We start from the raw sequence: 27,315 nt of genomic DNA on the forward strand, positions 1-27,315 counted from the left end.
CCCTTCGTATACAGATAAGAACCTAACTGAGGGTCGGGATGTTCTGAAGTTTTCTGCCGTCACCCAGTTTGGGACCACAAGGGAGTACTACATACCTGTTGGTTTTAAGTTTTCAAGATGGTACTTTTTTTTTTGCCTTACGCCTGTTCTGCCTGCTTTGTTCACACATACAGCCAGTCTATGCTATTCCTGATAATACTAAGCGCTATAGCAAGATTACTTTTCAAGCAACATCTTGAATTATTTTATCAGCACAATTTAGAGTTTTGCAAAAAGAAATGACTGTTTGCATTGCTCTCTCAGGATCTAGCAGAATCTACTCAAGAGTCAAGTAGAAATGCAATACCTCTTTTTATTCTCAGAAAACAAAACTCACCAGCTGCAAACTTATCTCCATTCTGGCACAAACTTTACAGAGTAGGTCCAGCATTTTAACAGATCTTATTGTGGGAAAGATGTGTCAATTAAATTGTAATCAAAGAATTTTGGGAAATAAATGCAAAAACTCTCCATTAACAATAAGCACCTTTATTGACCCTCTTACCATTCAACATTCATTTCATTTAGTCTCCTAAATCGCTGAACCACAGTCCAGTTTAGCATTAGAATAAAAGAAAAAGATGTGTCCCATTTGATTGGTATAAAACATGTTATGCCACAGTGGCATAGAATTAAAGTACTGTTTAAAAAGCCATAGACACAGATAATCACTACCTGTGATTCTGAGAATTAAGCCCCATATATTTCAAATTCAAAATGAACACATATCCTCCATATGATGTTATGCTTATAAAAATGCCTACAAAAATCTGTTTGTTCAGAAGGCTGAGTGGTTGGAAAGTATCTTCTATTTCACCATTTAACAAATGACATCACAAAAACTACGAGGCAGCAAAATATTTCAGATAAATTCCACACATTAAAAAAAAAATCAACCTGACACAATATAGTGTCCCAACAATTTCAGTAGGCCAATAGAGTTCAGCACAGCAACAAATCTTTGTAGTACACACTAAAATTCAGCTATGCATCATGTGTTACAAATATTTAATTCAATGCTCAGGAGGTTTAAAAATCAAATACACCTAGGAATCTAGTAGTCAGATACTGGTTATTCACACTCTTTTTTTTCCTTGCTGCTTTTAGAGTGTCTTCTCATATCTATGTTATGAAGGGTATGCTACTTCCCAGCGTTTAAAAACCTCTTCAAAATTTATTAGCAAACTTTTTAAGAAGCAAGAAAAATCACCTTCTAGAAAGAAGACTTCAATACTTTTTTATTAAACTTCTACTCAAGCCAATAGGAATAAAACTAACTAGAGTTATTTTGCTGCAAGGACACCAGTTTCTTTGCTAGCATGAGTATTTATGCAAAATGATTTAACTTATCAAAGTATGCTTCAGCGCAAATTAAATTTCTTCTGAAAGTCCTATACCCTACACAAGGTTCAATGAAGAAATAAAGCTCTAGCTCAGGAAACAGTAAGAAAAGCTACTGAAGCAAGTCCTTCATAACACATGCAAAATGACATTCCCTGGAAAGGCAAAAATCATGTGGGTTTTTTCCCTTTAAATTTCCCCTTTCTGCAGGATGGAAAGGTATTCTAACACGCAAAAAAAAAAAATCACCACTGTTACAAAATAGTGTTGTGTCCTCATGTCAGTTAGACTTCAGTTATCAGCATAAAGCATCTCTATGAAAGCTGAGAAAGGGAATTCAGTTTGTAGCAGAAATTCATTTATACCCATGCACAATCTTTTTTCTTTCCCCCCCACAAAAGAAATCCAATGTGGGAAGTGATTCTTTAGAACAAGGCCATTAAAAAAACCAAACCAAAAACAGTAAATAGAGCAGGAAAGCCTAAGCAAAGACATATGTTACTGAGACAGCAAATGGGATTGTTAGAGGAGATGAGAAGTTAGACCTCTGCATAACATCCACGTGGCTGGGATCCTGGTTTTCTAGTCTGCCTGGATCATGAGGTTCTCAAAGCAGAAAGAGGGATTTATTTTTTTTATTCCTCTTCCCTGTGTGTGTTTTTAAGGGCAAAGATATCAAGGATATAGTAAACATTTGATTAGGCAAATACAACTAAACAGTTGACCAAAAACTTGAGTTTCTTTTGTGAAATAGCTTAGGCTAAAAAAATGGAATAGCTTACATCAGAAAGGCAACACACTTCATGCTTAAATCAACAAATTTTTTTGTTTAGATTCAAGCTCTACATTTATTACATGTAACACAACTAGATCCTCCAGCTACATTTTTCCTCCATTAGCCATAACTTAGTGGAGAAAGCCTCAGCATGCACCCTAGTTACCAGAGTCTTACTTTGGAAAAAATTTAGCTGTGAAATAGCTGCATACAGGTGAAGGCAGACCTCACACTAAAAGAAGTATTATTAATTACTATGCATTTTTTGGTATTCTGTTCTGGAGAGAATTTATACGTCCTTTCTAAGATGAAAGTGTTTCTGTTAGCCAGCATTGGGATAAGAAAAAAATACAAGTCTTCTCACCATTTTTATTAAAAAGAGAAAGTCAAATAAGAAACTAAACCAGGTATAATTAAAATTTCAATCTTCCTTCGTTAAGGTACTTAACATTTTGAAAACTAATGATTGCATCATTTAGTAAATAAATGTATCGACTATCTTGAGACATCAAATCATATCATTCATAAATATTCTAACAGTAAGAGAGAATTAGTCATGGTACACACCCCAAAAGTTAGATGATACATTGATATTAATAAGGTTTTTATGGTTCCAGATGAGCGTAAGTGGCACAAAGTGAAAATTAAACAGCAATTAAAGGTACTCAATAGCTCTTGCCTGCAAAACATTTGTGGGTTTTTTTTTTTTTTTTTTTTTTTTTTTTTTTTTAGGGACTGACATCAATGACATCAGTAATGTAAGGGGAAACAGAGGCTCACCTTAAAGTTAATTCACAACTCTACTTTGGTATTAATCCCAGGAATACTTTTTTTCCATAATACTATGTCCAAGAAGCATATCTTTTTAGCGCTTTATTCGTCTACACGTGAACTTTCAGGAGACACGGTAAAACAGGAAAGGCTCAAGTTTTCTTTTATCTGCTTAACAACTGGGTGCACTTTGTAGCAAGTGAGCTCAACCTAACAAATCCCTTGGAAAAAAGGGGAGGGTATGAATGTGGTGTTCAAGAAGGATACAGGCTCAATAGCCCTGAACACCAAGGTCTTCCTTTAATTCACAAGATAATGTGGCACCAGCTCAAAAAAGTAACTCTCTCTTCTTAGCCACTCACTGTCATTTGTGATAGCGAGTGTTGCAATACCGACACAGGTCCCTTGACCCCTCCAAACTGAAATAACTTACTTGTTTTCAAGACAGACAGCAAGCTCTCACTGTCATGTCTTCAGGCTGGAACAGAATTATTTTATCTACAGTGATACTTACAACAGAATAAAACAAATTGGAAGGCCCAACTTGTATCTGGAAGACTCAAAAAACATTTCTGAGCTTCTCTTCATTTGCAGGAACTTTTCATACCTGCTAAGCCAATGCAGAAGTATGTGAACCATAGCCGAGTTTCTTAAAAACAGTCATATTAGCTAGGAAAATACAGCATCTGCTCAATCCCTAAGCACATTTGAAAGAAATGTTAAACTAAAGAATGATCTCCTATGATCTGTTTGTGCAATATTAGACCGTGAAATGGAAGCTATTTTTCAAATAACCACCTAACTGAATAAGCTGAGAAAGAGCAGAAAATAAAAAAAAAAAAAAAAAACACAGATGGTGACAATTTCTACAAAAGAATCTTTAAGAGCACATATGTTTAAGTCCTGATTTTGTTACACAAACTTTTTGGGTCACTGTCAATCAATATTTCTTGCAGAACATAAGATACCTTTAGAAATCTTTACTGAAAATAAAGGTGATGGCATTTAGTGACCTAAACATAAAAACCACAGTTCATGGTTCCACCATCTAAAAAAAGTCATCACAGGAAAGGTAACACGCACAGAATATTATCATTACTGCATGACACCCTTGATACTTTACAACTTCCATAAAACAGTTTGCTCCTTAAGCCCCAGAAATGCCAGAGAACAGTCACTTTGAATTATTTTTACAGCTGGAAATTGGCATTTTTTCATAATTTAAAATAGCTGTAGGTAAACAGAATTAGTAACGTTCATTCTGAACAAAGCAGCACATTCTGTTCCCCTGCCCCCTCCCCAAAACAGAGGCAAAGTGCAGTTACTTTTCTCATCACAGCTCCCAGGCCAAGGACACCAAAGCTTTGTAGATTGCAAATTCCTCCACACACATGACGCACAGTTATACAATTGAGCAGGGTATCCAGCACAAAAGCATTTACCAATTGCTGGGAGTTTTCACTCAACATGCATTTTTCCTGTGTACGTTAAGAAGGAATTTAAGGTATTATGCTGCATTTAAGATTATGCAATTTTAATGACAACAAAATCAATAACATGTCAGAAAAAAGAGAAACAGATATTGTCCAAGATTTTTTTTTTTTTTTTTTTAAGAGATCAGTTAAGACACCCAAGAAGAACTGATGCTGGACAAAATCTAAAAGTTCTTTAAAGTTGTCGGACTTTTTTATCAGTGCTTTTAATATTGACGTCCAGTGTCTCTACTTTTTTTGTTAGGCGATCCAGCATATCATCTTGCTCATCTATTTCTGTCTGCAGACCAAGAGCTAGGTTTTTCAGACGACTCAACCCAGAAGACATCTCATCTGTCAATGAAGAGAGGCACCATAAGTAAAGCAGTATAAAGCATACTGTTTAAATGGACACTATCAGGATTCCCTCTTCTCCAAAAATGTTTGAAAGTGTTAGTTACAACTGCTCAAGTCTGAGTGTTCTTAAACAGTGGAAGCACCAATACTTTAACACTTCTACTGCATTACTACCAGAAATAATCACTTCTTTCTTTTTTCCATTACAAGTTAACTACAAATGCTTAAAACCAAATTTGATCTTTATAAAATGACATACTCTGTAATATATTTTTTTTAAATGTGTTTTATAGAAAATTGGGTACATCTTTTCTCACCTCAGTATACACAACATGCTCACTACCTCAACGGTTTTTCTTTAAACTTCACGCAGATACCGTCAATACACTGAAGATTTAAGCAGCAAGTTATTCAACATAGGTGGAAAAATCCCATTTTCCGATTTTCTAATTTGGCTACAAGGAAACTATTTTATTGCATGATTGATCAGTATAAATGATTCTGAAGCTAGTAAGTTTTGCACGGCTTAGAACAACTGTGCTTCCACTAATTCTTAATGCTTGATTATTTCTCTTTGATCTATCCCTTTCTGATTTCTTTCCAATCTCTTCTTTCTAGGTCAGCTAAACACTGACACATGTAAGGAAAGAGGCACTTTGTATATATGCTACAGAACAAGGAAGAGAAAGTCAGCTGAATGGTTTTGGGAAGTAATAAAAGAAATGCAGCAAATTCACAGATTAAATATTTAATGCCTTTTGATTCTTCTATTTTCTGCAGAACATGTTTATTTCAAAAGCTGCGCACAGTTGCAAATCCTTTGGATCCAAACTGATGTACAATTTAATATCAGAGTTTAACAGCCAGGTCGGTAAGCTGAATGCATCTTTCAGTGTAAGTGGTAAGCTTTAGAAAGAGAGTAGTAAGTATCCATACCGGTATAATCTGGATGTCAATGTGAAGCAGTATTTCCTTATTAATATTACTAGTACCTGCCTAATAAGATTTTTCAGAATGGATGGATAAATCTGCTTGTCCCAGTGATATTCCACTCAATTTACAGGATGATTCAAAGAAACATTTTCACATCCCGAGTGCAAGTGTTATGGGATACTTCAGCGCCATTTCCTCACTCAAATGACAGAGATTTGCTAGCATATTCACATTTGGTAACAGTGTTCTTCCTAGTGTCACTATATGATCTACGAGCACTTGTGCTTTTGGTCTGGATTTTTTTTCCCCCTGGTTTCTTTACTCAGGGACAGTTCAAAATCTAACTATTTCAAAAGCATAAGCACGTTACAGAACAGTGGAAGTATTGATGCCAGTAGCAGATCAGTTTCCACAGTAGATTGAATACTATTCCAGGCATCCTAGCCTGTTTGTTTCCAACTGATTTAATATGAGATGCATTTCTAACTCAGATTTGTTATTAATATTTGCAAGTAGTTGACCCACAGATATCCAACAGCATTCTACCATTCAAATAACATATGCTTCAATCAAACTCTGGATTCTGACATGTAGATAGTTTTGAAATGCAGAATACAAACCAATGATTTTTTTTATTATTATTATCAAATTTCACATGTGAACTAAATGAAAAAGTGTTTGTTGGCAATGCATTACTTAGTAATTTTCTCTGGCTTAAGAACCAAAAATCGAAAATGGTATTACATCTAACAGCTTCAATTTTTGCACTCACCTAAGTTGTTATCAATTTTCTGGTGGTAAGCTCGCAGGTGTTGGTTCTTTGGATAGGAATCCCTTTGCACTGAAGAAACTAACTCTGCTTTGCTGAAATCATTGTCTGTCAAGAGTATGAAATGCAGAATATTATATAATTAAAAAGCTAGCAAGAAGAGTCTTTAGTATTTTAGAAGGGCTATTAAAAATTAATCTGACCACAGCTGCCATGTAATCACATAACCTGTTGGCAGGAGTATAAAAACTAGTCCAACACCACTATCTTTAGGGCACCCCTCAAGATGAGCAGTTAATTAAGCCACAATTATTCTCTTTTGGGCTGCCTTTTGTAGTTCTACTAGGTAGTTAAAAGAAAAAAGGAAAAAAAACCCAACAAAACCCAGCCACTCAACCAACAAAGCAAGCCAGTTGGTAACTTCTACCAGCAGTTACTGTTCCCCAGGTCAAGCCACCAGACAGTTATTTCTGCCCTCTATTGGACAGACTTTTAATATTATGTGGAGTGGAATGGAGATTAACATTACCAAAAAACATTTCGCTACTTAGAGAACTACAACTATAGAGACACCCTGCTGCTTTCTCACTCCTACTAAACTACATAATTGAAACTCACTTTAAGAAGGAACAGTTACTTTGTACATAAAAGTCACACAGAAGTTAATGCACTGGGAGAAGGTACGCTGTACAGAGAACATACGCTGTATGCTTCCTTGCGTGAATCAAGTAATGACACCAGTATGATTATACTCCATGTTTGAAATAACAAGGAAAGCATATCTGAAAACTATGACAAATGATGCTTAAAAAGGATAAGCTCTGAATGTATAAGTTAACATTTTGGCAAACATAGGACAAGGCTGCCCTCACATTGTGTGGGTTCTTGGCTATAGTCTCCTCTGTGCAAACATAAGCACTGTACGCTTTTAAACTCTTTAGTGGATATAACATAAATCCGCCACAGGAAGGGCTAAATAAAAGCTGTATCCAAGTGAAAAAAAAAATAATCATGTCTTCAGTATAAAGAGTTTTAGGGGAAACAATTCCCTAGAATTCAAAGACGTGAACACTGGGATACAAATCTCCAGACGTTAAGCAGCAACTTAAATCAGCAGTTGGGCAGGCTGAAGGGTCTCTGCCTTCGCCGCTGTGCAAGTTCGCCCCATGATGATGACAGACATTCAGTGTGAAATAAAGTTAACAAACCTGAATTATCCAGCTTCCTTAAATTTGGATGACTCTCCTGGTATTTTGACTCTTGCTCTTTACTAGACATCATTGCTTCTTTTAATCTAGTAATAAAGAGAAAAAAAAGAAAACATTCCTATGGACCACAGGCCTCATTCTGAATCTGTTAAACAAGGACAGGTGACAAATTTATAGAAGACAACCAAATTTGTTAGACCTGATCCAAAATGCTCCTTTAAAATGAGCTATTAGCATTTGCCTTCAGTGAAAGTGGAGCCGGTTGCTTTAGTGCTGAAAACAGTGTATGGAAACTTTGATATCAAAACCAAAACTGTATCTTCCATCTTGGAGACAACCTGTTCCTTTCCTCTAGTGGAGGATGGAGGGGGAAGGGAAAGAATAAATCAGTCCACGCAGCATTACCAGGCTTTACATAAATCTCTCAGCTGAAGAAAGGCAAGTACTGTAAACCACAGTAATTTCACAGCAATTAATTTTTATCTACAGCTTGTAATAGAAGGTAGAAAAATACACATAATATTTAACTGGAAGCATGTCAATGCTACAAATCATGATTTCCTGATAAGATTGAAGTAAGCATGGTAATTCAGAAGACTCCGAAGAATTATTTGTGTGATTTTGTGTAATTGTTGGAATTAATTTCCCACAAATACAAAGTCATTCTTACCACCTCAAATATAAATAAAAATATTTTTTCTCAGAGTTAAAGGGAAAAGGGAGCTAGACACCATCTCAGGAGTTTACTTGAGAGAATCAACAGATCTTTTAAATTCTGATTTTCTGATGATGTTTCAGAGATGTTGTGGGAGATAAGTCCCAAGTAAAACATTTATGTTACTTACCTACTGTTAGCATAATATTCAGGGGTTCCATTCTGCTCTGGCTTGCTCTCTGGAGGTTTGGCTTTGAAGTAGTTTACCAAGCCCCCCCAAACACTCTTAATGCTATTTATGTGCCTTTGACTAGTCTTCAAGTCCTGGTCCATTTTATCTACCATCTGTTCTGTGCGCTTCAGGGCCTCTCCTTGACGTACAAGCTCCTAACAGATATTGACAAAAAAAGAGAATATAGTAAAGCCAAGATAAACTGAAACATCAAACACATGACGCTCTAAAGAGAAATAACAGAGTTCCTTCAGCCGTGTAAATTATTTCTGAAGGCATACAGCTTTTTCACTCACACCTCTTCCTCCAGGGCACTTCAATCAAGAGCTGCTAGTCAGCCATAGCACTAATCAGCTATAAAAACCTGATCACTACACAATGCCAGGTTCCTGACACCTACTACAAACAGCATCCAGGAATTTTCTGTATTGGCCTTTTGTCATGTTGACGTTTGTATCTCTTCCTGATGGAACAAGCATGGCACCAGATGGGTGATGTAGTGAAAATGCAAAGGTTTATGGCACAGAAACGAGCAAGCAGAACTATTTCTAGTTGTAAATGACACCTTCATTGGGAACGGAAGCTACTTTCACATTACTGGGATGATCCTGATAATTTAGAAACAGAATAAACAAAGAAAATAAATGCAAATAGAATTTTTTCATACTGCAAGAATAATATTTTAGCAAATATTAACAGTGCAGGATTTAGAAATTTTGATATATACAGTTATGTTATTTTCTAATTCAGCAGCACAAACACAATTCCAAAGTAATCCAAAGATTAATTCTGTCAGAAAAGTTGCCTGCAGCTAACACTACTGCAAAACAAAGCACTTCTGTTCGTATTCTCTCTAAACGTTGGGGAATTCTAGCTGAATTTTTTTTTTTTTTGCCCTCAATAAAGCAGCAAACAGATACAAGTTCTACTATGAGTCCCGTGTTAAGCCTAAATTCTTGATTCCTCATTTGTGTTTTTCTGGACAAACAAATCACGAGCCCACAAGTCTGCAGATGTGCCACTGCGAATCCCCTTCAGCATAAGCACCTCCTGCAGCTTCGATGCTCTTGGGGTAACTGAGGCAATCGCATTACCAACATTCAAGGAAACACCCCATTAGCAAGTGACACAATGGACAAGACCTTTATGAGCGATGTCTCTGAGTATAAACTCTACTCTGAAACAAGGCCTGAAGAATGAAGGAAATGAATAATCAAGATGAAGCGAGCACATCACAAACAAGTAACAGGACACGCTCTTCACTTAATCAAAAGAACTGCTGAAAACTTTTTAGTCAGATAAGAATAGGTACAAATGCCATTAATAAGACTTAGTCAGAATTGTCAAGAGCCGCTAAAAACACAGCCAAGTCCAACTCTCAGTATTATACAGAGAGCGTCTAACTGGCATTTTTTAATTCGAACTCTCTCCCCAGAAAATCAGTCCACAGTAACAGAGACGGATATGTCGTCTCTGAAGCATTGACTCTAAAAAGATGTTTCGGGAGACTTTCGGGGAGAAGAAAGGCAAACCAGCCTCCCAGCCGGCGGTTTCGGCCGGAGAGGCCCCGGCGGCCCTCCGCCGCCCGCGCCACCCACCTCGGACGCCGCGACCCCGACCCGCTCCGACTCGTAGAGGAGCGAGAGAGAGCGGGCGGTGCTGTCGGCGGCGGCGGCGGAGCGGCGCAGCACCTCCTGCTGTAGGTACCGCTGCCGCCCGCCGCTGGCCGCCTCCCCACCGCCCCGCACCGCCGCCGCCTCCTCGTCGTCGTCGTCCACGGCGAAAGGGTTGTAGCTCCTCGGGAGGGCCGACATGGTTGGCAGAGGAAGCGGCCGCAGCGAGCGCCCCAGGGAGGCGGCGCGCTCAGCCCCTCGCTCCTCACGGTAGCCTAGCCTAGCCTAGCCTAGCCTGGCCGGGCCGAGCCCCCGCTCCGCTCCGCTCCTTCCGTCCACAGGCCGCCACCGCGCGCCGGACGGAAGTACCGGGCGCTGCTGAGGAGAAACAGCTGCTGGGAAGGACCACTGCGAGGGGGGGGAAAGAGGGGTGGCCTAGGCGCGTCCACTTGTAGAGCGGGCCCGGGGGGGCGGGCGGCGCGGCAGTGCGGGGCGGGCCAGGGCAGGCGCCGGTAGTGAAGCTACTACAGGCGCTGCCATCTTTGTGGTGTGGGTGTTGTTCCGTGAGGCCGCGGGAGGTGGTGGTATCGCGAGAGATCGGCCAGCCGTCGCGCGAGCGGCCCCCTGCAGTCCCGCACAACATGGCGGCCGCGGCGGTTGCGGCGGCGGCAGCGGCTGCGGCCACGGCGGCGGCAGCAGCGACCACCCCGGCGGCGGCGGCGGGTCCCTCGGCGGTCTCGGGGCGGGGGAGCAGCGCAGGCACGGCGCGCGGCTTCTACTTCAACACGGTGCTGTCCCTGGCGCGGTCGCTGGCGGTGCAGAGCCCGGCGCCGCTGGAGAAGGTAGGGAGAGGCTGCGCGCGCGAGGGGTGGCGGGGGTGTCGCGTGCGGGAGCCGCGTGTGCGCGGGGCGGGGGGCGTCACGCGAGCGCGGTCTGCGCGGAGGGTGGGCGCCGCGGCGGCGCTGGGGCCCGGCCCTGCCTGTGGGGAGTTGTCCCCGCCGCCTGGGAGTGAGGAGGCCGGTCGCGGTCCTCTGGGCGGGGGGGGGAGCGACGTCGGGGCCGTTTCGCTGGGGCCCGTCGTGTCTGGGAAGCGGGTGGGTTTACGCCCCGACAGCGCCGTGGGAGGCCGTGCGCGGGGGATGCCGCCCTCTTCCTGTGGCACGGGGGCTGCCGGGCGCTCGCCCGGCCCGTCGCGGCCCGCGAATACCAGGGCGTCCGCGGAGCAGCCCCAGGAACGCGGGCCCTCAGGGCGGCGGCGCGTCTCGCGGGGTGTGGAACAGGGTCTTGGAGGCGTCATTAGTCTCAGCCTAATTAGGGCTGGTTGCTTTACTCTGTGCATCTGGTTAAATGCAAGCGATGCAGTCCGCTGAAGGTAAAAACTGCCGGCTTGAGACAAACCTCTGCTGGATGCGAAAGCGGAGCGCGGGTGGTTCGGCGGGGAGGGGAGGGGAGGGGAGGGGGGGCGCAGCCTGGGCTGCGGAGGCGGCTTCTCTGGGCACGAAGTGAATGAACTTCTGCATTACTCATGCAATAATGAAAGAAAAATGACTAAATTGTTGAAAAGCACAGCACTGCACTGATGAAAATTCTGGTGCGTGGCTTGTTCCTGGCCAGCTGTTGCAGACTTCATTTCTTAGTTCATTTCTTATTCTGGAAATGTAATATTGGTCTGACAGCCAACTGTGAATAATTTTTTTAAGCCTTGCTGTTCGTTCACTAATATTCTGGGGTGTAATATTCTGGGGTGGTGGGTTTTGTTTGTTTTGGGGTGGGGTTTTTTTTGTGGTTTGAGAGACTACAGTAGGAGTTAAATGATATTAGCAGTTGTCCTGGTTTGAGTTTCAGTGGCCAGTCCGGCCCCAACCATGGCAGCAGTTCATGTTGAGCAAGAGGATTATTTGTCTTGTGTTCAGGCCTTGTAATTATGAGGTCTGGCAGTTTAAGGACCATAATCCTAAATTCTATTGAGCATCCAGTAAATTCTTCTAATACTCTAGGGAAATAGTTTCTTGGTTTAGAAGTTTCAAGGTGGGGTGTTTACAGAGTTATCTAAGTAGGAAGTAACTTGACATGCAAACATAGGTCATTCAAACATAGGTATTTATTATGACAGTCATTTTTAGGTAATATTTATTAACATCAAGGAGACTTATAGAAAGACAATGTGCTTGTTGCATTTTCCCTTCCCTAACAGTTTCATAGGAAAACAAAGCATTTGGGAGATTTGGTAGTTTCTTTAGATGTGTGGTCACTGGTTATGGAGTGAAGTAATAGGTAAGTAGTGTGAAAATAATGTTCTGGTAACTTAATCTGTTTATTTGAGCAAAAGTCTTACTCAGCTAGGTAACAGTTTATTCTTCAGTGGTGTATATGAGGAAGGCATTGGTGCAGCTGTAACCTACCTGTTTTTTGTTTACATGAATTTAGTAAATATACATGCCTGCTGCATATTTCTTGCACATCCAAAATGTCCAAAGAATTAGTGGAAGGAAGGCTTTGTTGTACCAGGGATGCAGGAATGAGCTCTGTAAATGTGATGCTCTGGAAAGTTTCAGAAATTCTCTTGAGATATGAAAAAACTGCCAACTAAACAGCTTGATCAAGTGTTGAAGAAAAGTTTTAGATCTATCTGTGTTGTGGGAAAAATGTTTGACATCTGCGTGATATTTTTCTGTCTTTTTCTAGTCTCTGTCATTCATCATTCTTTCCTAGCCCTTTGATGCTCTCATTAAGGTTGATGACTAAAAGAGGGTAGTGTGGCCATCTGTCTTCCAGGAGATGGTAAGACTACTGTCCACTTCAAACACAGGAGGTCTGAATGGGCTTTGAAAACCACAGCCTGCCATCTCGTTTCTCTGCCGTGAAAATATTTGCAATTGTATTAGCGCGCCGCAGGCCTGTTTCTTAGTGTGCTCTAGGGCATGGACCTGATGGCGAGCTCTGCTCTGTAAAGTGAAGCTGGGAGCTATTTGCATTGCTTTCCTGAAGTCTACTGGGGGATTTTGGAAAGACAATTTTAACACACGTACCGTTGTTCCCTTGGATTCTTTTGACACTTTCGGTCTTGTTCCACTGTTCTTTTGCTCTGCTGTTTTTCAGGTACAAAAACTCCTCTGTATGTGTCCAGTGGATTTCCATGGGATTTTCCAGTTAGATGAACGTCGCAGAGATGCTGTTATTGCTTTAGGAATCTTTCTAATTGAATCTGACCTTCAGGTATTTTTCCCACTTAGGCTAGCTCTATTTAACTTGAAAGATTTTGGATTAGTCAAATGTAGTTGTTCAGTGAATGAAAAGTTGGTATTTACTATCAAAATAAATAAAATTAAAGATCAGAGATAACAGATGGATGCAGGCAGGAGAGCACAAGGAAACAAGGGCAGTACTGATGAGTGTGATAAGACAGTAGTCATGGCACTGCCACAGCCGAACTGCTGTCCCATTTTTCGGTCATCATAGCTTAAGGAGAGGAAGGAAAGGCTATTCAGGAGGGTTTGCTCAAATCATATGTGTCATCGCGTGTTCTTCCCCACATGCTTCTGAATGACAGGTATGTTCCAGCATACTCCCAAACATCAGGTTTGAAATAGGCCTTTTCATGCCTGGCACTAGCCAGGATAAAAAGACAAACAGTGCAGAGAGGCTACATCGTATGCTTACATCCCTTTTGGGCTGTCAGCCTGTTTATGACAAGCTGGTTCTCTTCCCTTCAAACTCTGGGCGTGGTACTCCTTTGTGTAGAGGAAAGGAAGGATATATGGAGTCTTAGGTCCAAAGTCATTAGACCTCACTTTAAGTCATTTAATGTTGCTAGGTTTGCATCAGACCCAAGTTTCCTCTTTAGTGTCTATTTACCATAATATAGCTGCCATGCATACTACTGTTGTCCTTTTTGCATTTTTAATGGTATGAAGTTTAAATAAGGCAGCTGTATTTATGTTTCTTAGCATTGTTATGATGTTTGAAAAGCCAGCAGTTAGTATTAATTAATCCAACTGTATGAGGAAGGAAAGTGATATCCTTTGATTTGCAGATTAGAAAGCTGAAGCGTTACACAGATGTGTGAAGTGACTTGTGCATAAGGCCATGGGATGGATCACGTGTACTGAATTGGGACTGGCACTGAATTTCTAGCTGCCTTAACATTATTTTGTGACCTTGCTGTAAACTAATAAATTGTTTGGGGTCCATTACTGTTCTAGAACTTTTTTTTCCAACTTTTATGGAGAATGAACTGTTGCCTAGAATTAAAAGATTGGATTTATATCACTGAATTGGTTTACTTTAATTTGCCTGTGTTGAAATAAATTTTGCAATATTCAAAAAGCCTGTGTAGTGATTACTAGAAGCGTGTTTTGTGTGTTGTTAATATGTAGTCTTTCCGTATCTCAAAAATAACGTGAGATGATGCAGTTCAGCTTTTCTTCTCCATTTTAAATAGAATATTTTCCTCTTCAGCACAAAGATCATGTGGTTCCTTACCTCCTCCGACTTCTGAAGGGTCTTCCCAAAGTCCAATGGATAGAAGAAAGCAATGCACGGAAAGGCAGAGGTGATGTTTGGGTTTTTTGATCATTCTTGTGGAATGACAGCCAGGAAATAGGAATAACAAAGGTTATTCAGGACATGGTACAAGGGGATGTGATAGGTCCTGCTAGGTTCTTAGCTCCTGACTCAACAGCCTTTCATATTGATTTTCTTTAGAAGCAAAGAGGAAGTTGAATAGCTCCCAGCTTTCTTTATGGACTGCTTTGTGATAAATTGCACTTTCCAAACAATTCTATGCTCAATATATTTGGTTACTAAATTGGAGGCGATCATGTAGTAGTTAGAGCAGAAGAGCAGAACCCGAGATTTGTATGCTCTACTTTCAGCTTTGGTGCTTGGTTGCTATTTAAGCTACTTCGTTTCTTGCTCCCTTAATACCTTTTAATATAAGAATACTTTTTTCACAAGGGTTCACAAGGGGTATTATAATATTTTTTTCAATTACTTGAAAGCCTGGAAGAGTTTTTAATTATTGAAGTTATTCTTTTAATATTTTATGCTGAAATTATGATGATTAGAGTGTACTTCTAAATTTTGTATGTAATACTGTATTTTTCTACAGTCTATTTCAGAACATGACATGGAAATCCCTTATGTCTTCTTGCTTGATTATTATTTGTTCTTTCTGCATTGATTCCCTCTAACAATGTCTAACTGGCCTATTTTCTGTCTGTTACTTTGCAGGCTTGCTTCCAGTTGCAGAAAACTTCAGCTTCTGCTTGGTAACGTTGTTATCAGACGTTGCTTACAGAGATGCATTTCTCAGAGAGCAGGTAAAGTTTATTTTAAGTTTGTGCTGATGTAGTACCCGATTCTCCAGTGTTGCAGTACTGACAAATGTCTAGAGAAAAGTACACCACAGCTGCTTTCTTTCTTGCAAAGGGATTGATTGCTTTAACATCTGTACTGTTGCATTATTTCACTTGTACTAATTACTAATCAGGTACCTGGAAGATATTCATAAGTCTGCTGTTACTTCCAGGCGTCAAAGGATGCCACTCGCTAAGGCCAGAGTTTTAGACTTCAGGTTTTGATACTGAAATTAGGACTGCTGCAGTTTTATTCTGCTAGTAAACACCATCTGACTGCAGACTTTACGGAAGAAGCTGTGTAAGCTGAGTGAGGGCAATATACTTTTTTAGTCACATAGTATTAAGAAATTTTGTTTACAGAGGTGCTTACAGTAATATTTGCAGGTTTCATTGGTGTTGTAGTGATCTAGTGTAAGAAAATAATATCTCTTTAACAAAAGGTTGGGTTTTTTTATGTCTGTTTTGATTACTTCAGATTTTGGATGCAATTCTGCAAGTAATGCAGTTCCTGTTGGGAATGTGCCAGACTCCACAAATGCATGATAAAGGTACTATTAAAATAACTCTTTATATTGTTGCTATACTTGTAACTCCCATCCTCTGAACTTCTCTTGTGTTTTCTAATTATCAGGATTAAGCCTGAAGAGTGAGCAGCTTTTTCTTTTGAGTTCTCTTAGCACATATTTATTCGTTTGTTGCTGACTGGTAAATACAGAAGCAACTGTATTAATTTGCAGTACCTTCATGGTTTTTCCTCTATTTGCACAAATAAGTCTTTCAAAACACATTAGGCTGAAACAGTTTAGTAAAGTGGTAGCAAAACCGTGAAGAGGAAGTTCTGAGTTATTGTTAATATACTGTTATATGTGTTTTTCTTCTCCAGAATATTTATGCAAGTATGCAGTACCCTGCCTGATAGGAATTTCTCGAGCCTTTGGTCGCTACAGCAATTCAGAGGAGGCTCTCCTTTCAAAGCTTTTTCCAAAAATTCCCCCACATTCCCTGAGAGTTCCAGAAGAGCTTGAAGGAATTCGTCGGCGATCCTTTAATGATTTCAGATCAATTCTTCCCAGTTCTCTACTCACTGTTTGCCAAGAAGGAACACTAAAGAGAAAGGCTAGCAGTGTGTCTAGCATCTCGCAGGTTTGTATGACTTGCTCTGTGTTGGAGTCAGCGCTTAGATGATCTTGTGGTCTTGGTGGAGTTAAGACCACTGGATATGAATGCAGTCTATTAACACATTATTTGACCAGATACAGAAATCTTTATTTTGGTTCTGCAACTGAGTTTCAAAATAATTTTGTAGTTCCTGAGTTACAGAAGAATCAGTGTCAGTTAAACCAGTAACTGTACTAGTAAGTCTTTACAAGGAACAATTGGCAAATCCTGTTCCTTGTGTTATTGTTGTGAAAAAGCATTGTATTGTATATCTGTGAATTTGGGAAGCTGGCACTTAATGGCTAAAGTTTTTCGAAGTCCTGAGGATACGTGAGCTCACACTGATTTCACCAGGAGCTATGGATGTTCGTTGTCTTAGGGGAAGAATGGATTCAGATATCCTGATTTTGAAACCACAGATTGTTATTAGCAAGGTTTCATACAGTACAGGAGTCATCATTCTGGTATCTTCCCTTTAGTCAAAAGCACTGAACTAGCCTTTTTTAACTTCCCATTTTTGGTTGGAATTGAGCTGTTAAACGTGACAATATGTAGTTCCTGTTAGTTTTCCTTGAAGCTGTGTTTCGTTATAAAGTGTATGAACCATTCTCTGGAAGGTTTTTCAAGTTTTATAAACAGTTTTTAGATTATGGCTTTTGTGTGATGTTTCAGGTTAGTCCCGAACGTGGAATTCCCCCTCCCAGCTCTCCTGGAGGATCTGCAATTCATTATTTCGAAGGTAAATTATTTTGCAAAGGAACAGGGTATAATTTGGGGGGTTTGTTGCTATTTATAAAAAATTGAAAACCAAAATAATTTTGACCCTTTTCACTGCCCTCTAGAATGCTTATAGGAATTCTCTGATACATGCCTCTGGAGACACTCAAAACCCGCCTGGACGCATTCCTGTGTAACCTGCTCTAGATGACCCTGCTCTGGCAGGGGGTTGGACTAGATGATCTCCAGAGGTCCCTTCCAACCCTATGATTCTATGATGCCTGCTAGGATTCTGAAAAGTTTTGAGCTATAAAGACAGTAGGAAATTATTAACACCAATGGTTTCCAGGCTCAGTTGTTTCTGGCAGGCTTCTGAGAGACATGATTTCTTTACTGCTAGGCTATGCCTGGTACTGAAGAGCTTAATTCAACTAGGCCAAAAATATTTCAGGAGATTAGGCTGAGTAACTTTGAGAAACAAATGTTAATATTGTGTTTCACTAGACAACTACATTGTTGGACTAGGGTCTGGAATTTTGAGACTTTTTTTTGGCACATTATATAATCTCAAACAACTGCTCCATTTGAAGAAAACATGATGTGAGTCATTGTGTAAGACCTAGTAATTTGTTGATGCGAGAAATAATAAAGGAGGCACTGAAGTCAAGTGCTCACTGATGTGTATTAATTACTGTATCATAATGGCAATAATGTGAAAAATTTTCATGAACTAATATACAAACTCTTAACCACTGAGGTGTAGTAGAACTCTAGCTGTAAGTTCTATGTCAAAGCAAGGCTTAAAAATAAACTCTTTCATGGATCAAGTGTGGAGAACAAGCTCTGCATCCGAGGTGTTTTGGTGTCTCTGGTTTTGTCTGTCGCGTTGAGGTTTTTAACAGTTTGGGCATTCTCTGTTTCTGGGTCATTCTCCTCTCTTGAGCCCTTGCTTTAATTTCTTCCACATTACTGTTCTTTTTCCTTCACATTACTATTTGTAGAGGCATCTGTCTTTCTCAGTCACATCATGGGATTTCAGGGTAATTCAAATATCATTCTTAAGTTGCCAAGTAGAAAGAGACCTGTTTGTCTTCTGTCTACCCTGTTGAACTAACCTATACTTCTTCAATTTTATAGTCTTCATGTTTTGAATTTAAAAAAAAAATAAAAAATCTGCCGGTTAGAGAGAGGCTATAGTTGTAGAACAAAAATAATCTTAACTAGAGCTATAGGTGGGTAGTAGATAACTTTGTAAAAATTTTAATTGTTTCTATAGCAGAATTATGATTATTCTAATCAGGATTTTATTTTCAATACTAACTTCTGCCAGGTATTTCAGATACAGGCAGCCCTTGTATTATTTCTGATAATGTAGTTTGTCAAAGTCTTAGTTGCTGAAGAAGATGAGTGATGACCTTGTTTCTATTCTGGCCAAGGTTAATGGTTTAGAACACTGAACTGAAAATATTTTTTTTTGTTGTTGTCAGTAAACAGTGTTGCTTGAAAGCCTATTAGTCACAGGAACATGACTTTAGCACAGGCAGCTGAGTACTTTAAAAAGGAGGAGATGTAATTTCTAAAGTGGAAACAGTGCCAAAAGCAGTATGCTTAGCAAGTTGTTGGTGTAGTGGAGTACTTGAATCTGAAAAATAATTTGATTTCTCTTTGCCTTCAAACTGCAGTAGTGAATTGGTGCCTCTTCTAAGATGAAAGCTGTGCCATGGGTTCATTTGATCTAATATAGGGGAAAACCTTGCAAGATAGTTTTGTCTTAATCTGTTCTTTGCACCTCTATGCTTTTGAACAAAATGGCATTTACAGATGTTTTCAGATAAATGTACACCAGTAGTATGGGAAGACTTCTTGTCAGCAGTGTCTCTGACATGAATATGAGTCATTTAAATTAATTTTTACATTAATGGACAAACGTATTTTTTTTAACATAGTTTTCTGTCTTGATTTACTAGTAGATTAGCTGAAACGCAGCTCTTGATAGCTTGCAAGTTAAAGACTGTACCTGTGTTGGAAATAACTCATTAGTAGTGACTAAATATTACCATTAAACAGAGTTTACATAGCCTCTCTCCCCCCCAAATTTCTATTATTTTTTCTGATCAGGTTCATATCTTCCTGATGGGAGTGCACTGGATCCTGATTATTACTTCTCCACTATCAGCTCCAGCTTTTCGGTTTCTCCTCTCTTCAATGGCATTAACAATAAAGAGTTTAACATCCCACTGGAAATGCTTCGTCAGCTGTTGAACATGGTATGTGGTGGGTTCTCGTGAAGATGGCAGTGAGATTACATTCTATTCGTGGTAGAAATAGATGCAGTTTAAGCTTTTAGAATTGCAAATAAAAAGACAGTGTTTGCGTCTCAAGATTTATATGATGTTATTTTTATGGCATTTAATGTCATGCTTCAATAGTATTCCTAAAAAGCTCTCATATGAACGATGAAGAATTTTCTGTGCATGGGCAAAATTATATTGTCTTCCTATCGAGAGTAATCAACAGGAAACGTCCTTTTTTTAATTTTTTTTTTTTCCTCTATAGGTAAAACAGATTGTTGGGGATTCTCTGCTAAAGACCTTAGATGCAGTTGTAGCTGAAGTGTCAGAGGTATGTTTTTAAATTCGTCTTCTGACTTCTATGACTCAAGCCATTCAAGCCATTTCTAATGACTTGAATGACTTGAATGACTTTCTCTAATGACTTTTTTTAACAACACTGTTAGAGAGAACATATATGTACTCTTCAAACTGAAAGAGTGACTGTGTCTTATGCACCGTCTATACTTTTGATAAAAGTAGAGGGGGAAAGCTGTGAGGTTACTTCTGGTACCTGCTTTAAATGCTAGTTTACGTTGCAGAGGAGAACAATTATGTGACTGGAATAAGAAGATTTGTTTAGCCATACAATGGAAAATACTTGATTTTGAATCTAGCAGGTTGCTTCTTTTCTCTTTCAGATGGGTGCTAATACAGAGCTCTATTATAAAACTTTCAGTGACCCTCTTTATCTTGCTCAATTTAAAATGCTGAGAGACACATTATACTATATGAAAGGTATAGTATTTGTATTTTTTTAAATTTATCCTTCATTATGGTTAGGATCAAAAGCATTGATTATGGGACTGGAGCACCTCCCTTATGAGGAAAGACTGAAAGAGCTGGGACTCTTTAGCCTGGAGGAGAGAAGGTTGAGGGGGGACCTGATTAATGTTTACAAGTATCTTAAGGGTGGGTTTAAGGAGGACGGAGCCAGGCTCTGTTCAATGGTTCCCAGTGACAGGACAAGGGGCAATGGGCACAGCTAGAACATAGGAAGTTCCGTTCAAATACACGGAAAAACTTCTTTACAGTGAGGGTGACAGAGCACTGGAACAGGCTGCCCAGGGAGGTTGTGGAGTCCCCTTCTCTGGAGATTTTCAAGACCCGCCTGGATGCAGCCCTGAGGGATGTGCTTTAGGTAATCCTTCTCTAGCAGGGGAGTTGGACTAGATGATCTCTAGAGGTCCCTTCCAACTCTGAAGATTCCGTGATTCTGTGATTGTCTGCATTGTATGGAGTGCTTGAACATAGGGGTTTGCATTTTCACTGGGAGGAATACAGAGAAATTGTCTGAGCAGCCAGGGATCGGGTTAGGAAAGCAAAAGCCCGGACAGAGTTAAATCTGGCCAGGGTACATCAAGGGCAACAAGAAAAGCTTCTGTAGGTAAGTCAGTCACAAAAGGAAGACTAGGGAAAATACGGGCCCTCTCAGGAAGGAAATGGGAGACCTGGTCACCTGGCACATGGACAAGGCTGAGGTACTGAACGAATTTTTTGCCTCGGTCTTTACTGGCAAGGGCTCTAACCACACTGCCCAAGTCCCAGAAGACAAAGGCTGGACAAAGGGAGAATGAGGATCTGCCCGCTGTAGGATAAGACCAGGTTTGAGACCATATGAGGAACCTGGAGGAGCACAAGTCCATGGGACCTGGTGAGATTCATTAGCGGGTCCTGAGGGAACTGGTGGATGAAGTTGCTAAGCCAATATCCGTCATATTTGAGAAGTTGTGGAAGTCCGGTGAAGTTCCCACTGACTGGAAAATGGGAAACATAACCCCTATTTTAAAAAGCAAAAAAAAAAAAAAAAAGGAAGACCCAGGGAACTACAGGCTGGTCAGTCTCATGTCTGTGTTCAGGAAGATCATGGAGCAGATCCTCCTGAAAACTCTGCTAAGGCACATGGAAAATAAGGAGGTGATTGGTGACAGCCAGCATGGCTTCCTTAAGGGCAAATTGTGCCTTACAAATTTGGTGGCCTTCTACAATGGTGTTACAGCAGTGGTGGATAAGGGGAGAGCAACTGACATCATCTGCCTGGACTTGTGCAAGGCATTTGACACTGTCCTGCACAACATCCTTGTCTCTAAATGGGAGACCACTCGGTGGATGAGGAATTGGCTGGATGGCTGCATTCAAAGAGTTGCAGTCAATGGCTCGATGTCCAAGTGGTGAGCAGTGACAAGTGGTGTTCCTCAGGGGTCGGTACTGGGACCAGAGCTGTTTAACATCTTTGTTGGTGAGATGGACAGTGGGACTGAGTGCACCCAGTTGAATTTGCTGATGACACCAAGCTGTGTGGTGCGGTTGACACATTGGAGGGAAGGGATGCCATCCAGAGGGACCTTGACAGGCTTGAGAAGTGGGCCTGTGTGAACCTCATGAAGTTCAACAAGGCCAAGTGCAGGGTCCTGCACAGGGGTTGGGGCAATCCCAAGGTGAATGGATGGACAGCAGCCCTGAGCACAAGATGTTGGGGGTGTTGGTGGATGAGAAGCTCAACATGAGCTAGCAATGTGCGCTGGCAGCCCAGAAAGCCAACTGCATCTTGGGCTGCATCCCCAGCAGCATGGCCAGCAGGGCGAGGGAGGGGATTCTGCATCTTTACTTTGCTCTGTGAGACACCACACCCCCCCTAGTGCTGCCCCCAGCTCTGGGGGCACCAACATCAGAAGGACACGGACCTGTTGGAGTGTGTCCAGAGGAGGCCATGGAGATGCAGCGAGGGGTGGAGGACAGGCTGAGAGTCTCTGCTGTGAGGACAGGCTGAGAGAGTTGGGGGTGTTCAGCCTGGAGAAGAGAAGGTTCCAGGGAGACCTTTATAGTGTTCTTTACTTAAAGGGGGCCTACAGGAAAGATGGGGATGGGACTTTTGATCAGGGAGTGGAGTGATAGGGTGAGGGGTTAACAGTTTTAAACTGAGATGGGAGATTTAGACTAGGTATTAGAAAGAAATTCTTTATTCTGAGGGTGGTGAGGCACAGAAACAGGCTGCCCAGAGAAGCTGTGGCTGCCCCATCCCTGGAGGGGTTCAAGGCCAGGCTGGATGGGGGTTTGAGCAACCTGGTCTGGTGGGAGGTGTCCCTGCCCAGGGCAGGGGGTTGGAACTAGATGATCTTTAAGGTCCCTTCCAACTTGATCCATTCTGTGATTTCCGGGAACTCCACATATGCTGTAAAATTTGTATTTTGGAATGTTTCTGTATAAAAAAGGTGCTATGGAAATAGAAAAAAAATATTTTGAGCACCAATAAAAGGATTAATAGACATATTTCAATTGTCTGCATACTGGTGGCCTTTGATATGAAATTTATCTTTTAGGTAGGGCATAAAGTTTATGAAATCTGTAACATAGCAATGAATTTTATATATGCTGTCATTTTGATACACTGACTCCCATCATTCGAGTATGCTGTTTCCTTTTATTTCTTTAGACCTTCCCAACTCATTTGTGAAGGAAATCCATGATTTTGTGCTAGAGCAATTCAACAGCAGTCAATCAGAACTTCAGAAAATTCTTCATGATGTGGATCGACTGCATAATGAACTGAGTCCTTTAAAACTGCGTTGTCAGGCTAATGCTGCCTGTGTGGATCTCATGGTGTGGGCTGTGAAAGATGAGCAAGGTGAAGAAAGCTCCTCAGTGTCTGGAATGTCTGTGTTGTTTTTTTCTTTTAAGTTGTGGAAAAACTTGTAAGTTATTTAAGAGTAGATAATGCTCAGAGAAAACATAAAATAAATTTCAGTGGAATACTCTTTGCTATTAGAATACAAGAGTAAAACTTCCATCAAAAAGTTGTCAAATTAGTTGGCTAGGTAGTTAGACGTCTTCATAGAAATGGAAACAGAAACATCCTATTGGCTTATCTACAAGAGATGATATAATTGCTGCATTACAGGCAGCTGCTTATTTTCTAGTTTATTTTATGTTTTTAGTTATTGCTTTTAGTGTCTTAAATGTTTCTCAGTCATTCTTTTAAAGAAAATGTTTTTACTTCATTGTTAACAGGATTGGGAAGCTCTCTCTCATTTTTTCTCAGTTTTCTTTCTTCTTGTATAATTCTTACACATCCTCTGAATCCGTGAAGGGATTTTTTCCTTTGGACCTTGCAATACTTAATTTCTGACAAATGCGAAGTACGTTCAAAATCAACTTTTAGTTCTGTAATTCTTTTAATCATGGTGTTTGACATCGGTGCAAATACTAAGTTTCCAAAACTGTTTTTGCAGAAGCAGCACTAAACCTCTTTGAGTAATTGTAGTATGAGAAGAGTGAAGATGATATATTTTCTGTGTTGTTTCAGAAATTCCAGTAAGCATTGGGTTGTGCGTGGCCTAATAACAAATCTGATAAATATAAATTTTTCTGTTTGATTTTTTCGGTTAAGGTGCAGAAAACCTGTGCATCAAGTTATCGGAGAAGCTGCAGTCAAAAACCTCAAGCAAAGTCATCATCGCTCACTTGCCACTGCTAATTTGCTGTTTGCAGGTCTGTCTTTACAGTATTTGACATTACTATATCAGTAAGTGAGAGTTTGGGGAGTTTCACAGTTTGCTAGAAGAACACTTTTTATCTGCTGTTTGTATTATTTTTCCATCAATGTATTCTACATTTGGATTTTAGAGGTCTCGTGTGGAAACTAGAACTGCAGTAGAGTAGTGCTTTCAAAATTTTCTTAGCTCAACTGCTTGTTGAAGAATAATATTCATGAGGGTTTTTTAACCAGTATTTAACTTCTGAAATATTTAGCTTCTTTCTCCATTATATAAACAATTAATACTGTTACTGGCAGATCACTGAGCTTTAAGACTGAGGCTTAGTTATTGTAATTTTTATGTCATCTTATTGTGCACTTACGCGTAGTCTTACAAATACGGTGTTTTCCACCACATAGTAAATAATCAGGATTCTCTAAATGTTGGAACTTGTCCAGTAACTTTATTTTTAGAGAGTGCAGGTCATTTTATGTAACTCCCTATGAAATCACCCAGGAAGAAAACAGCAAGGCTTGACTGGCATGCAGCACTCTAGGATAACCTAAAAGAATTAGAAACTTGAAATGTCTAAACCTTCTGCTAAAAATTGAATCTCTTAGAACTATGTATGGTTTGTGTTGGTTTGTGTTTTTTTTTGTATTGACCTGAAGTTGCAAGCTTACAGTTGGCTATGTTCCTTTTTTTTTTTTTATTGTTTTTTTAGGGGCTAGGTCGTTTGTGTGAGAGGTTCCCTGTTGTGGTTCATTCTGTCAATCCATCCTTGAGAGATTTTCTTGTGATACCGTCCCCAGTGCTTGTGAAACTTTACAAGTATCATAGCCAGTATCACACAGGTAAACGAAAAAAGGCCATGTTCCAAAGGATATGCGAGTGATTGTTTTCCAACTTGTATGGCTTTTTGATGCGTTTGAATATTTTGTGGTGATACAGCTGTAGGGGGAAATGGAGATGCATTTATGATAGTTTTAAATTTCTTGTTCTTTGGAGCTGAAGAGGATGAATGATTGCAAATCAAATTGTGTATCTAAGGGCAAGCAGTATATAGAACTACATTTTATCCTAGCAGCAATATTGCTGTGCCTCTTCTGTTGAAACCAAGATAATCTTATCTCAAGCGTCTTTGTCCTTAGTGAAATCACTGACAACTGTAGTGTGATACTGCAGTACTAAGGGTTGTATTGTGCATGCCAACATATTCACTCAAGTCATAGCAGTTTGCTTAGGGCTTTGTCCACATGGGCCTTCAGAAACCTCCAAGGACGGAGATTCTACAGCCTGAGACAGTGCATAATTAATCTCATAGTGTGGCAGGAAAATAATCACATATCCAGTTGGAACCTTCCTTGTTTCAAGTTACGGCTGTTGTGTCTCATTCTCCCACGAAGCCTGCTTCTGTCTTCTCAGTAACCTGTTTTACACTTTGGAAGGCAACTGTTGTGTTTACCCAAAGCTGCTGCTTCTCCAGGCTGAACAAGGTCATGTTCCTCGGACTCTCCTTACAGGCCCTATGCTCCAGCCCTGTGACCATCTTGGTGGCATTTGGCAGGTTTTTTGTTGTTGTTTTTAAATTGTAATATCAAATTATGATTTCCAAAAATAAAATGTTACATTTAAATCACTTGCTAATGCAAAAGCAGTATCATAACGCTAATGAAAGGTAACAGAACAGAAATTGACTAAATTTAGGAATAAATATTATTTAGGAATAGGTAAATGCAGTAATACCTTGCATAGCTAGTGACAACACATGTACTTCTGGAATTCTTCAGCACAACTCTCCGAGCTGTAAATAGGCTGTTTTGCCCTCACTGGGTATTGCTCTGCCCGTATGCTCTTATCTTGCGGATAAAAAGCTATTTCAAATGTTTTTGGTTTCCATACTCTGTGTTCTTAGTAGGTGGTAATGACATCAAGATTAGCGTAACCAACGAGCATTCAGAGTCTACGCTAAATGTGATGCCTGGCAAGAAAAGTCAACCATCCATGTATGAGCAGCTGCGTGACATTGCCATAGACAACATCTGCAGGTAAGAGAGAGACTTGCACCACGTTGGAATACGTCTCCCTAGCAGAAAAGTATTATGGCCATTTAGAAGGTGCTGCTCTGTGCTGCTATAAAGGCTTTTTGCCTTTTTTGATCGTGACTTCATTTTTCCTCAGACATCTCTTGGGTTCTGTCTGTGTCCTAATTGTAAAATAATTCAGTCTCATTGTTTTGCTTTCCACATGCGTAGTTCATGCTAGTCATCATTTTGATACTCAGCAGGGTTTTTATCTTCTGCTTAGATTATCATGTGGAGTGAGCCTCCTGTAACAGGAGGATTGTCACGCCCTCAAATGTGGGCAGTGTAGTGGTTACTCTTCCCTTTTAGACAGCTACTGAGAGCTGTAGGGAAGACAAATATTGGTGACTGGAGACAAGGGATTGAATTTTCTAAAGCAGTGCATTCTGAATTTACCTTATTGCCTATCCCCAGTCTTTACTGTTGATGGAGAAAGCAGCACTAGAAACTCAGCTCAGTTTTTTAAAAATACATCTGCAGCATTCCTAGGCAGTCAGTTCTTATACTTCAGTATAAACATTTTTCCCTTACGCCTGGTGTGTATTTACAGTAGTAAAAAGTGAAATGTTTAATTCGTACTTTTTTTCTTTTCCCCCCCGTCCTCTGGCTGTTCATTGTTATTCCAGGTGCTTGAAAGCTGGCTTGACTATAGATTCAGTGATTGTTGAGGCCTTTCTTGCCAGTTTATCTAACCGTCTGTACATCTCTCAAGAGAGTGATAAGTAAGTTGTTAGTCATCAAACCAATTTTTCCTTCACTCAGTAAACCTGAAGCTTATTCTAAGATATAACTATGGTCAACATTGTTTTAGAATTAAGTGTCTCTGAGGTTAGTGAGCTCGTATGGAGGGTCAAAATCTTCCCATGCAAATTATTGCAGAGCTGAGCCCTTGTTTTCATGCTGAGATGTACGGATTCATTTTTATCTGATTGAATCAGCAAATCTTTGGTGAGTATTAGCCATTTTTGAGTCCTGGATTGAGTGATACTCTCTCTGCTGTATCCTTCAGGCTTCAGCTGTCTTTTA

General features: G+C 40.2%; 2 protein-coding genes across 5 annotated transcripts in view; one reads left to right on the top strand and one right to left on the bottom strand.

The window, feature by feature from the left end:
- Window positions 1–512: 512 nt before the first annotated feature.
- On the bottom strand, window positions 513–10,710 carry SNAP29 (synaptosome associated protein 29). Its single transcript, XM_054219906.1, has 5 exons — window positions 10,151–10,710; window positions 8,511–8,707; window positions 7,666–7,751; window positions 6,461–6,565; window positions 513–4,752 (listed from the first exon to the last, which is right to left on the bottom strand). The coding sequence occupies exons 1-5, from the start codon at window positions 10,364–10,366 to the stop codon at window positions 4,595–4,597; spliced, it is 762 nt and encodes a 253-aa protein (XP_054075881.1). The 5' UTR covers window positions 10,367–10,710; the 3' UTR covers window positions 513–4,594.
- PI4KA (phosphatidylinositol 4-kinase alpha) overlaps window positions 10,711–27,315 on the top strand; it is a 66,167-nt gene continuing 49,562 nt past the window's right edge. The window contains exons 1-15 of one of the 4 annotated variants that reach the window (XR_008469204.1): window positions 10,711–11,007; window positions 13,265–13,381; window positions 14,624–14,717; window positions 15,398–15,486; window positions 16,001–16,073; window positions 16,409–16,668; window positions 17,356–17,422; window positions 19,519–19,667; window positions 19,957–20,022; window positions 20,372–20,468; window positions 23,164–23,355; window positions 24,118–24,218; window positions 24,930–25,059; window positions 26,121–26,253; window positions 26,916–27,011. Coding sequence is in view for 3 of the 4 variants with exons in the window: in XM_054219902.1 (XP_054075877.1) it covers window positions 10,807–11,007; window positions 13,265–13,381; window positions 14,624–14,717; window positions 15,398–15,486; window positions 16,001–16,073; window positions 16,409–16,668; window positions 17,356–17,422; window positions 19,519–19,667; window positions 19,957–20,022; window positions 20,372–20,468; window positions 23,164–23,355; window positions 24,118–24,218; window positions 24,930–25,059; window positions 26,121–26,253; window positions 26,916–27,011 (1,865 nt within the window). In the remaining variant the exon portion in view is untranslated. The remainder of the gene's footprint in view (window positions 11,008–13,264; window positions 13,382–14,623; window positions 14,718–15,397; window positions 15,487–16,000; window positions 16,074–16,408; window positions 16,669–17,355; window positions 17,423–19,518; window positions 19,668–19,956; window positions 20,023–20,371; window positions 20,469–23,163; window positions 23,356–24,117; window positions 24,219–24,929; window positions 25,060–26,120; window positions 26,254–26,915; window positions 27,012–27,315) is intronic. The other 3 variants (XM_054219903.1, XM_054219902.1, XM_054219904.1) reach the window with 3 other exon arrangements.

Source organism: Rissa tridactyla, chromosome 13 (assembly GCF_028500815.1).
Source record: "Rissa tridactyla isolate bRisTri1 chromosome 13, bRisTri1.patW.cur.20221130, whole genome shotgun sequence".
NCBI lineage: Eukaryota > Metazoa > Chordata > Aves > Charadriiformes > Laridae > Rissa > Rissa tridactyla.

What these genes read in the sequence shown, in the direction of transcription:
- SNAP29 (XM_054219906.1), bottom strand. Translation starts at nt 10,366, where the DNA reads ATGTCGGCCCTCCCGAGGAGCTACAACCCTTTCGCCGTGGACGACGAC. An exon ending in GAATATTATGCTAACAGTAG is followed by an intron (nt 7,752 to 8,510) that starts GTAAGTAACATA and finishes CTTTATTACTAG; the next exon opens with ATTAAAAGAAGCAATGATGT. An exon ending in GAAAATTGATAACAACTTAG is followed by an intron (nt 4,753 to 6,460) that starts GTGAGTGCAAAA and finishes CTTCATTGACAG; the next exon opens with ATGAGATGTCTTCTGGGTTG.